The sequence below is a fragment of the Lygodium microphyllum genome, chromosome 27 (assembly GCF_053477565.2).
Source record: "Lygodium microphyllum isolate KBCC chromosome 27, Lygodium_microphyllum_v1.1.10, whole genome shotgun sequence".
NCBI lineage: Eukaryota > Viridiplantae > Streptophyta > Polypodiopsida > Schizaeales > Lygodiaceae > Lygodium > Lygodium microphyllum.
Genome location: NC_141161.1, coordinates 101,713,256 through 101,726,245, shown reverse-complemented (window position 1 = coordinate 101,726,245; position 12,990 = coordinate 101,713,256). Strand labels below are relative to the sequence as shown.

At 40.5% G+C, this 12,990-nt stretch overlaps 1 protein-coding gene across 1 annotated transcript in view; it reads right to left on the bottom strand.

Annotated features, from left to right (window-relative positions):
• The window catches only part of LOC148012661 (D-xylose-proton symporter-like 2), an 84,044-nt gene that overhangs the window by 44,218 nt on the left and 26,836 nt on the right, over window positions 1-12,990 (bottom strand). Inside the window, exons 10-11 of the mRNA XM_087668697.1 lie at window positions 9,553-9,633; window positions 9,319-9,417 (exon numbers count right to left, since the gene is read on the bottom strand). Coding sequence (XP_087524823.1) covers window positions 9,319-9,417; window positions 9,553-9,633 — 180 coding nt within the window. The remainder of the gene's footprint in view (window positions 1-9,318; window positions 9,418-9,552; window positions 9,634-12,990) is intronic.

Here is a 12,990-nt window from a genome sequence, read left to right as displayed (position 1 = left end):
ATGAGTATGGATCATATCCAAAGACGCTCCGCTATCCTCAAGCCAAGGCCTCTCTAATGAAGCAAGGGTAGTGTCATCCACACCATAGAGATGCACAAAGATTGACTCAGTTCTCATGGCTAGTATAGCTTTGGAATCCTTCGCTCCATTCTTTGCGCCACGCTAAAGATGGGATTTTTTCTTCCAATGTTTTTCCTATGGGTGACCCTTGGACTTATTGTCCTTCTCCTTTTCCTGCTCTTCCTTTACTATCCTACCTTTCTTCTGCTTTTAGTTGCCACACATACCAACCACAATAGAGCAATTGGCTGTCCTTGTCTCCTTATACCTCACAGGCTGCTCCAAGATCATACACACAAACTCTTCCCATATCATGGTGTCCCATCTCGTGTCCTATTCTCTGGAGCTAGGGAGACTGGTATAGAAGACATCACATTTGGGGGATGAAATATGTGAGAATAGACTCCGAAACATGTCCTCCAAAGAGACCTTCCTTCCGAGGGATGGTGACTAATCTTGAATTCCCTCCATCTTGTTGATGTGGTCCTCCATAGTTGAGTGAACAACCGAAAGCAAACATAGGCACATTTCAAGAGTCTTGCGATGAGCGAAGGTGTGGACCTAGTATAGGGAAGCAAGCCAAGTCCACCCATTGCCAAGGAGCAAATTCTCCATGCATGCACAAGGACAGAGTCATGGCAACTCACGAAGAGGAAAGACCCGGCTCTAGCAAAGTGAAGGTGGTTGGGATGGAGCCCAAAATTGGTCTGAAGCACAATTTGCATCAATGCTCCCATATCCATCACATAAGTGGTTAAAGAAAGTAAGTGATTTGAAATTCAACTTATTTCACAAAATAACACCCATATATATTAGTCTCATATGGTCTCTAATCTCTTCAATCTTCACAACAATTTTCAGTCGTGACGATCATTATATCGATCCTCTCGAGCTTGGCAATCATAACACTGGTCTTTACAATTCTGGTTGTTGCTACATCCGTCCTCAAGGTCTAAGGTCTCTATCATACTAACAATCCACCCAATCCCGATCTTGTCAATCATACCAGTCCACCATTGTTCTTCAAGTATCTGCAAAAACACAAGAAAAACACCAAAGACTGCTGCATTTGGATGACTAGGACTCCAAAGGTGGAGAGGCCTGCCAGAAAGGCTGAGAAAAGAGGGCAGCCTGCTGTAGAAGAGTCCTTGGGAATGGAGATGATGAAATCTGCCAGAAACCTTGCATTTCAATGTCACCCAACAATAGAATGACCTCATGGGGCAATAAACGCAGAAAATCTGGTGTCATTACAGAAATCAGTGAAACTGCCTCTTCAAGGGCTGCTCCAAACCTCTTGTTTGGCAACAACACCATGTAAGAGCGCACAACAGAAGAAGATCATGAACCAAAGAGAGAAAGGAAGAGAGAGACACGGTGAACAAAAAGAAAGAGGGAACGAAACTGCACTGACTAGAAAATGAAAGCTGAATAAAAGATTGCAACAAATAGCTGCTGCATGTTGTCAGTCTGCATCAATAAGGGTGCCGGAATGAGGCAGTAGAATGCTGAGAATAGCAGGTTGAGAATAAGAGAGTGGAGGCACAGAATCTGGTTGTTTGAGCAGGCTGAAAGGCACAGCTATATATAGTTGAAGAATGCCAAAACTGGCCAACCTGATGAAAGTGGAGGTGAAATACTGCAAAACAGGCTGACCATTAAAGAATGATGTGAAATGCTGTCCACCGGCCTGTAATGCTGCCACCTACCAGCCACATGACATAAAATGTGAAATGCGGCCACAACACAATGTGACCACACTAGCAAGCTAACAATAAGAGAGTGGAGGCATAGAAATCTAGCTATTTTAGCGGGCTAAAGAAGGCAGCTACATATAGCTGAAGATTGCCAAAACTGGCCAACCTGCTGTAAGTGGAGGTGAGATGCTACAAATCAGGCCAACCATCAAATAATGATGCGAAATGCTGTCAGACCAGCCTGTAATGCTGCTGCCTGCCTGCCACACGGCATACCGTGAAAAATGCAGCCACTACACAATGTGAACACAGTTGTAGGCTAGTGATAAGGCTGGAAAGTGTGATGCAGATGTATGAAAGCTGTCAGAACTCATCCTTTTCCATCAAACTCTGTTAGAAAGCTCACAACCAAGAGATGAACAGCAAGAAAACATGGAATGCCAACAGGTTCTGCATTGCTGGGAACTCCAAGACCTTATAACTACCCTATGAGAGTACCTATGGTGCTTCCCTATGGAGCAATCCACCTGTCCACAATGTACCTTGCACATACCCTTGAGCAGCCATACCATAGGGAATCCCCACCTAGCATCAAGCTGCCCATAGTTCTTCCTGGCTCAACACCAAGAGTTAGCAAGATTTATGATTGACAATCACAGATGCAAATTCAGAGCTCGTGTAAAAACCATAGTCTATCTTTATAAAGTTTCAAAATTGAAAGAGAATGGAACATCAACAAGTCTTGTCAGAATCTTGATAATCTTCTTTGCAAAAGGGCCTTTCTTCTTGAACTTCAACAGCTTCAATCCTCCATTATGCATGGAGCTCCTATCTCCGTAAGTCTTCAAACTTTGAATGATGATGAAGGTATAAGAGAAGGGTAAATAGTTTACAAGGTGATCATGCCATTAGTTAAGTTGTGATGTGGGAAAAGAAGGAAGCAAGGATAGCAGTCGTGTCCATCATAGAGGCTCTCCCTCCAAAAATTCAAGCATGTGCCTATCATAATTCTCAGTTCTGTTCAATTGATTTGCTCAAGCTTGTGCGCCTATCGATCACGTTGATGCCTATGTGGGTTACATACCCATTGCCAACTCGTATAATACTTGTCAAGCTCCCATAGCTCCACCACAATCTACTATTTCAGGCTCAGGCTAATCAATGCATCAAACTTGCCACTCTAGGCTGCCGTGAGGGTTAGGATCGGGCGCAAGCTTCAAACATTATTACTCACATTAAATAGAGACAACCAATCGATTAGTTTTTCCACCTATTAGCCTTATAAGGATCTTTTAATATTTATTTTTTCCCTACCACATAACCCCCATTCATATGCCATAAAGCTAACTCATTGAAAGATCACAAAGACGTTTCTATGACTCCTACTTGCATATCTCAAGAAGTTCCCTCAAAACATCATCATCAAGGCTTCTGACAATAGACTTTTGTCACTATTGCACCAATTCCTATAGCTGCATGTTATAAAGATACACGAACATGCCGTAAGGGTTAAACCATGCACTAGAATTTTTCTGAAGTAAACACCCCTTGCAATTTCTTCCATGAATACCCTTCCAAGCTCCTTGAAGACCTTGATGCATCAATTTTCCCAAGATGGAACTAAACATGCACTATCATCATTTCCGAGGCTTACTTGAGAATTCAAATTGTACCAAGCCAGTTGACACACAAACACCAATTCCAATTTTTAAAAAGTCTTTTAAGGATATTTGCAATTCCTAGCTGTGTTCTTCCTAACTAGCTATATGACTAACATTAGTGAAACACCATATAGTACAACATTTACGAAAACTATTCTCACGCTAGCAAAATAAGCCCATCATGTTTACCCCTCCCCACTAACTGCTAGAGCATAACTATGCTCAGCAGCATCCACCTTCTGAGTGCTTGTATGCATCATTTGCACCTTGGATCTCATACGTGCCTTGCACCAAGGCCATTAAGTTTGAGGCAAAATACTTCTTCAGTCCATAGCCATTTACTCTCCTTTTGTGAAGCGTACCATCAATCAATGTGTTCCATTTGCAAACTTCTAGTGTACCTAAAATGGCCCCTACCATCTCAACTAAAATTTAGTTTGGAAGGTACTATCCATTGGGAGTAGTGTGGGGTAGTATGTCTATGTTTTACGCCAATTGTATCATAGAGGTACTCAATGAGCTTTCTAGTGAGCTAAAAATGCATTATAAACTGATTAGCTCTTTATTACAACCCCAAAACTCAAATTACCAAACTTTCATTTAAAAGAAATGCATTCTTAGAGAGAGTGTCTCTCATAATCCAAACCCTAATTTGGGAGGATGAACTCATCTATAAATAGATAGCATGCCCACCACTTAGCCCTACCTTGTTTTGTAGTTTGTTGGTGGCCTTGTCTGAGCTGTCCACACCCCATATACAGAGCATATCTCAATTCGAACTGCTGTCTATAGTTGGTGCCTGCTTCTTGACACCCTTCTACTGCTGGCAATTGCTGATCAGCCTTCTTCCTTCACTAGGGAGCTGGATTTTGCCTCTGCACACCTTCGTCAACCAGTCTACCCTGCTCAGCACACTTTGCAGGCTGTGTTTACTGCTGTTCCACCTATTTCAGCCTGTGTTTAATCTACTGCAGCTGTCGCCTAGCTGTCCACATCAGCCAAAAACCTATGTTTGCTGATCTTACCTGCCGTACAGCCTGCCATGTCAGCATATCTGCTGCGTTCACTCCAGCTGCTGTCGCCTGCATCATCTTCACTAATTCCAGCCTACTGTTCTAATCTTTCTAGATCTACATTTTCTACTGCTAAACACATTCAGAGGCTGTCTACTGCATTTCGGGATCCATCAGAGTACAACACAATCTTCAACTCATGCTCTCTACCCCCAATTCTATTTGATGGATTGAGCATTGTATTTATTCATTATTCATTCATTTATCTTCAGTGTTCATTATCTCTGAGTTGCCCTAACCCTACCGAGTTCTTTTATCAGTTTGTACTTCATTGTACAATTGTGTTTGTTACCTATCGATGAGTATTTCTTTACATGGTAAGAGAGCAAGATACTCTTTGAAGGCTAGGCCTTTAATTGGAAAGCTCGTCCATCAAAAACAAGAATTGTCAAAGGGAAGATGACTTTGAACACTTCCACAACACTTCAGTTTCTAGTACATCCTATGCCAAGAACTAAGAAGGAGTTGGCTTCACAACTTGCCCAACAAGGTTCCAACAATGCTAGAGAGACATTTGACTATCATGGAGTCTATAGACCCTTTGAGATTTCACGAGCTAAGTATGGCTTGGTTCTCATGTATTGGACCCATCAATCCATTGTAGATAAACATGACCTTTTCCCTTTAGATGTTATTGATGAATGTGAAGATGTTGCAGAATCATTGGAGCCTCCATTAGGGATGGGTCCCCCCTATTGGAGAAAGAGATCCAAAGTATGTTTCATTCTTCCCACCTAATACCTCCAATCCGATGCAAGATACACAAGTTTCTACTTCTATGACGGCAAGACCGTACACCCCTACTACAACCAAGGGGTTATCTGATTGGTCTACCGTCTACTGATGCCGCTATTTTGGACTTAACTCCTCATGGACTCCTTGTCTCCCTTGAGGATAGACTTGATGAGTCTCCTCCTCTTTGAGTTGCCCTCTACATCGAGTGCACAACTAGAAGACATAGAGCACACTTTCCCTAGAGATCCTTCAATCCAACAGATCATGGATCCTACTACCGGTTCAAATGTTGGTGACACTGACCAAAGACCTACCACGCCTTCCACCTCCAAAGGGACCATCTCAAAACACAACAAATTGCACTCACAAGCACTTTTCATTGAATTTGAGGTCTATGAGTTTTATGGTCTTATATGGTATTTTTTGCTTCTAACTTGTCTTTTCAAGTTGGCACTAATCCCTATATGATGGATCGGTTGATCAAAGTGAAGACTTGGATTGTTCAACGCTCATTATCTTTGTTGCCCTTCCTTGATGGGATTCCATGCTTTGGACTAACATGGAGTCATCTCCTTCTAAGCCGAGTTCTTGCCTTCCTTGAGGCAACCTTGGAGGTCAATTTCACAGGTCTTCTGCTCGACATGCATCTCTCTCTCTTCTTCTTTGAGTGCTTCTCCTTACCCACCTTAACATCAATATTAGGGATAGAGGTGGTGCTTACTTCTCCTTCCACCATTTGCTGATGGAAGGGGGTGGTCTTCTTCTCTTGGTGTTTACAAGGTTTTGGTTACTACCACAAAGACATTCTTATTGTACTTTGTATCATTATCCATATCATCATGATGATCATGATTGTAAAAGGGCACTTGGGCAAGTAAATAATTCCCCTGTGAGAGCACTGTCCAAGTGGCCCCATTGCATAGCATTTTACATGAGCATGGCCTATTGCATTGCCTTTTGCATTACTTAATGCATTGGCATTCTATTCTTGTAAACATGCATCTATGCACTCACATGGCAGTCTCCCCTGGCAAATCTCTATGGCAATTGTACACAGATACACCCCATATTTTTCCTTCTTCACTAACATCTATGGGCGGTGGGGCTAGCTTGTTTATTTTTTGATGTATTGGATTTGACCATCTGTTCCATCTACAATTGCAAGTCCTAGTAGGCTACTAGGCAGCTAACAAGCACCCTTTGTTAAATGCCTTGGCATCTCTGGGGTGACCTTTTGGGCTTCCTTGGTAAGATAACAATTGCCTCTGTACTCTTGGTAGATCACTATGCAGCCGACGAGAACCCTTTGCTTGATCCCCCAGCTACTTTGGGGTGAAAGCAGTTGGGATAATTAAGAGTAATTTTTCAATTTCTTCCCTCAATGCATCTGCTACTCCATACTTAGAGAACGCAACTTCTAAAAAACTAGTCGAGCTTCTTCCTTTAGATCAATTCAAAGGTCTCCACCTTGGAAACCATGGATTTCTTTGTATGAAGTGATGAATAGCCTAGAATACTTAGCTAATATCCTTGAAAAACTTTCCTGCTCAGCAAAAGACAAGTTAGCATGTTACATTTTTAAAACATAGTTTGGCTGCATAAAGGACTCAATTTCTTTCGTAGTTCTTTTTTCTGTTACTTCAAGTTGCCCAACATTCTTTACCTCATCCTCATCCAACAAAAGTATACTTAATATTCCCCTCATATCCATGAGGGTAATTATTCCCTTATCCCAATCTTGTACAGCTCTAACTTCTCTTAACCAAGGTCTACCAAGAATATGCAGAGAAGCACCCGACCCAAGTGGCACACATGACAATCTACTTTGGTACTCACATCAAAGACCCTTACTTCAATTGCTCTAGAACACCTAGACATTTTACTTTGGAATAGTTAGCTGGATGAATTTTGTATTTATTCGACTCAAGTCCCAATCTCTCCATGCACACTTGAGTTATAACACAAGCTTGAGCTCCTCCATCTATATAAGCTTCACCAATAAACTTCCCCTTATGCCAAGCATCTATGACAAGGCAAATGTTTGGTAAGTCTACAATAGAATATAGCTTAATAGTACCTCTTCATTTCTTTTCTCTGGGAAGATTGACAAGTCTCTTCCAATTGCTCCATAAATGAGGACAAAGCTCCATCAGTTGACCATAAGTAATATCAACCCTCTGGCTAATAAGATCACTTTGTAAGTGATAATTTAGTAAGCCATCCCCAAAGATAAATCTTTAGCCTTGTAATGTTCTCGAGGTTTCCCTTTCTTTATACTAGTGGACGGGTCCTCTGGTTGTTTCCCTTCCATAAGTAATGTCAACCTTCCGGCTAATAAGATCACTTTGTAAGCTATAAAGTTAGCCATCCCCCAAAAATAAATCTTTAGCCTAGTAATGTTTTTGATATTTCCCTTTCTTTTTACTAGTAGACGGGTCCTCCAATTGTTTTCCTTTTTTTGCTAGACTTGGTCCATTTCTACCACTTCTCTCCCTAGCCCTTTTGACTAGCATTACCTCTGGTTCTTCTAGGTGAATAGGTGACACAGTTGAATGGGCTTCATCCATTCTTTGCTTCCCTTTTTCCTTAGTTGAATTGGTGCCAAGCTCTAGGGATGAATATAATCCTGTAAGGAATTATGTTGCATAAGATCTAAAAGCTCATGCCACAACTCATCCGGATCTTCCACTTTCCTGTAATGCTGCAAAAAGCTACCTTTTGCACATTCATATGTCACCTCTGGAGCTGGCTCTTGCCTCTGCTGGGCAGTCAAATGGCCTTGCAACCATTTCCTAGCTTCACACAATAAAAAAAGATCCTAAGCATGAAGTCAGGATCCTGCCTGTTCTTATGAGACAAGTAATTTCCAGTTGTTCAATAAATTACTAGCATCTTCATCAAAGGTTCCTTGGAATGGACAGAAATCTTGAGCCATTTTGACAGTTTACTACTTACAACTTACTTATTTCTGACTGAAAGTGTTGAGCAGCAGGGGCACCAAACCATGATGGGAGTCAGTAGAGCAACACAAAACAGCCTTCTATAGCTACTTTCCCTTGAATATAAAACTGGATTCTCACAGAAACCGGAACTCCAATAACAACAAGCAAAAAATTTAATGAGCTGCAGCCCAAAAACTTGTAGCAAGAGAACTTCTCCCAAATGAAACGATAAGGTAATAAGTTCTGACTTCAGATCAAACCATAGATAAGGTTGGAACGACAGATGGAAGACCACTCTTCTTGTTTTCCAAGATACCAGGGAGATGAGCTACTTGTCAATTATTCCTTTTTGATGCAAATTGTCACAATCTTGTCACTTAAATTTGCAAAACCCTAATTTCTAAAATGGCCACTTTGTGCATGCAAGTAGAAATGTCTTTCATGAGCAGTGCACAAAAAAATACCAGCTGATAACAGGTAGGTAATAAGCTGATGTGAGATTTGATGAGTGCACTAACTATACGGAGGAATATCACAGAGTTGGGTGTAGAAATATTGGGCCACTCAATTTATTTGCATCAAGGGCCGCAGAATTATGATGGAGGAGCCCAACACAAAAAGACATGTTGGAAGTTAAGGATCAACTGATTCAGATATTTCTACATTTCAATATGAGGGCAAAACTGTCATGTCAAGAAATATCCGAGTCATTCAACTACTCTGTGAAAAAGTAAAAATGAAAACTCAGGTGCATTGTAGTCCAATGGCCTCATTGCGTGCAGTTCAAGATAGACGACTCTGGTGTCATCAACCCACTTGTGCCAGTGGCAAAGCCAACTTTGTTTGTAAGACATAAATACTTCTTGCCACATCAAAGAAGTTGCATTCCATGCGGTCTCAACTACCAAACAGAAACTGCATTGCTATCATACTCTCTGTGTGGGACTGCACCAAATTATCTCACAAATGAAAAAGCCTGTACTTGAACAGTTCTCCTCCACAAAGAACAGAGAGAAGGCAAGCCAAATGAAAATCATAATGGGCAGCAGGTTGACCCTGAATAGTGTCTAAGCCCCATAAGCTACATATACCCATTATACAAGAAAATGTTAGAAACTCTTATACCCTCTGGAGAAATTTGAAGACTCACCTGATAGCAGCCAACATAGAGAAGCAGAGAACCCACAGCCAAAAGTGGATATCCTTGGCCAACAGAATAATATGCCGCAAGCAGAAAAAGGGATAAAACCTACAATGAGTGAATACTATTATGGTTAAGGATAAGGAGGACTTTACAGAAGAAGTCTTCCCAAAAAGAGAAGGTCAAGGCTAATCTGTGATTTTTGCAATGAGAACTAGAAAGAAGGAAGAATAGATCATTTACCAAGCCACTGACGCCTGCAATTAAAAGTGGCCTTCGACCCAAATCATCCACTTTGAATACTGCAATAGCAGTCATTAGTAGCTGCAGAACAGCAAGCAATCAGCAAATCTCCATACCAAGCAACTTCACTCTTATCTAAAATAGCTGCAGCAGAAGCAACTCAAAGCATCACTAAACGCTTGAACCTGCCAATGTAGAATGTTATTTTAAATGCTAGCTAACTATACAAGCTTCTTGTTATTACTTTTTCAACAATCATTGAAGATGAGTATTTCCATCATCTACTCTTATAACCAATACTTTGCATTGAATAGAAATAGTCACTGTCAAGAAGACCCTTTGTCATGCCCACTGGGAGCTAGAAGCTTTTGTTTTCTTTGCAGGAGCTGTTTACATAATCTAAACATTTACTAATATTTTAAAAATTCCATTAGTACAAATAGAAACCCAATGGCTACACAATGCCCCAAAAGGATAGCAAAGGAACTATATGTAAGGCTTGGTGCTCATAGCACACATTAATCAGTAACTACCATTTAAAGACAAATCAGGCCATGGTCAGCAAGGGAGCAGAATGAAAGTGGGCAAGCCACTTCTGTTGTTTGTGATGCCAATGTGCCCATATCCTCTTAGGTGAAAGAGATATCATTGATGTAAACTGTCAAGCAAGGAGCATCTTTTCATCCTCACTGAATCTCTCAAGTCCCCACAACCTTTCCCAATGTTCTCCTAATGAGCCAGGTTGTACTCTGTTAAGTACATACAAGGGTGATGAAGAGACGTGGCTGGCTAACTTGGCACCTCTCCTAGGGAGTGAAAGGTCATGTAATTGTTGTTTTTTGACTATCCATTTGATTATTCATCTACGGAGTTTCTCTCAGCTGCAAGCAGTTCCATCACAAAGAATCCAAGCTAGATTGGTCAAATCTCAAATCTAATTGTGTCAAAATTGAAGCTCTCAGTGTTACTCCACCTTCTCTTTACTTCTCTGACTTTGCTCTCTACTGCAGGTCCAAAACCTTAAAAAATCAAACCTGTAAACCCTACATCTGAAAAGCTTAATTTCTGCGTGTGTTGGAACGTTTCATCACTTGTATGGAAACTGAAGCTAAGTTGCTGCAAAGATGGCTTGATATCTTTGGTAGCCACCATGTGTCAAGCTACTTAAAATTGCCTTTCAGATTATTATTTTTTTCTGGTTTTTTCTGGCTCTACAATCAGCTGCTAAAAGCAAATATTCCATTTTAGACTATACTCCAAAGCCCACTCTTGGCAGTAGGTCAATTGGCTCAAAATGTTCTATAAAAGGGGGACTCAATATCACTATCCCTTCCATGCTGCATGTTCAACTTCACTCCCATCAGTGCAAACTTCCTTGCATCATCATCTATACCTCTTCATGTGGCTAATCGCTCCCTGTTGGCTATGACTCCTGCTCAGCCTGCTGCCACCCACCCACCAGCTGGAGCCAGATGCTCAAGATCATCTAGGTGATAAATTGGCCTACCCAATTTAATTGTTGGCCAGCCAAATTATTTTTCTAAGCCATAAGTATATATTAAATTGATTTCCAGGATTATTAATTCCAGGATTCCAATGTTAATAATCTAAATATGAATTTAATACTTACTTATGGCTTAAAAATATAATAATTTTGAAAAAATATATACTTATTATTTTGGCTTTTAAAAATAATCTGACTAACCAATAATTAAACTCGCTAGACTAATTTATCACCCAAGTGATCCTAAACACTCATTAGCCCTGGATTGGCATTAATTAATTAATTAATGCCAATTCTCTAATGTCATTACTAGCACTTAGAGCTAATTAAATAGTCTAGACCTAGTATCTATCCAGTATAACTTGCTACAATTTTTACCTTTGATACTCACTCTATATTTCACGGTCCTAGGTCCACATTATGAAATGACCTACACTTCACATGCGCAAGTCACATTTGCACATTTGATTACTTTTAATCAAATGCTAAGCAAAGCATCAAAATTTCACGTCCTCATGACAAATTATTAATAATTAATTATGGTGCAAAAAAACATAGTTTGATTGGCCAACAATTAAGTTGGCTAAGCCAATTGATCATCCAAGTGATTTTGAGCACCATTAGCCCTCGAACTGGCATTAATTAATTAATTAATGCCAATTCTCTAGCGCCACTACTAACACTTAGAGCTAACTAAATGGTCTAGGCCAAATTTTGACACCAGGTACCACCTAGTACTTGTTCAATATAACTTGCTACAACTTTTACCTTTGACACTTACTAACATTTCGGGGTCCTAGGTCCTACATTGTGAAATAACTAACCTACACTTCACATGCAAGTCGGTGCAAGTCACATTTGCACATTTCATTAACTTTTAATCAAATGCTAAGAAAAGCATCAAAATTCACATCCTCGTGACAGTGGAGTTCCTATTGTTGTGTGCTTCAATGAAGAGCCCTTCTCAACTGTGGGCTACTATGCAAAGTTCCTATTATTGTGTGCTTCAACAAAACAACCCTCATCGATTGTGGGCTGCTGCGTTTTCGTATTTTTGGCCTTTCTTTAGCTCCTTGATATACTTCTTCATTGACATTTGTGGTTTGCACTCGGGATTCACTCTTAGGTGACAACACTCTCCCTCAACCTACTCCCACGAGAGGCAATGGCTATTGAATTGTCTCCGCTCCTTAAGTACCCATTGTATCTCTTCCTTTCATTCATCATTCGCTCATCACCAACATCCACATATTCTTCATGCTTCTTCTTCATTTATGTTCTTATATTTGTTCATTACATGTGAGTCATGTCCATACACTCTATGTTTTCTCTAGAAAACCTAATGCATCGTCACATAGTATCTAAGCCGGTGCTCTTTTGAAGAGTCTCCTACATGACTATCATGAGAAGCTAGGTTTGCACAAACGACACACATCTATCTCATTATGTCTCAAACTTCATCTTGGGAGCCCATAGTGTCTACTGAAGCTTCACCTTCACCCAAGGCTCTAAGGTAATAGGAGCTTTGATATGTCCCAGATGCAGATATGCTTGTGTTACATGAATGAGAGTAATCTTTTTATTGTTAGACAATTCTACTATGATAGAAGTGGTTACTTTTATACAATTTGGAGGAAAAAGCTCATACAGGACGATGGTGAGACTAGAACCAGTGTCTAAAAGGGCATCTACATACAAGGAAATTTGAGGCATATTTTGGAGTTGTACACCAATCATGGGAATAGGACCACCTTGAAGTTTTGTGAGAATAGTTGTTGTTCACTGCGCAAGCTGTCTTTGTCCCCTGAGGAGTCTTTTGAAGACTTTACACAAAGAGTGCAATTCCTGTTGCATTTCAGCAAATGCTTGTAACATTTCTGTTCCTTCTCTTTGAGTAGATTGGGACGTTGTAGAAAGTGATTTAAGTAGTTGAG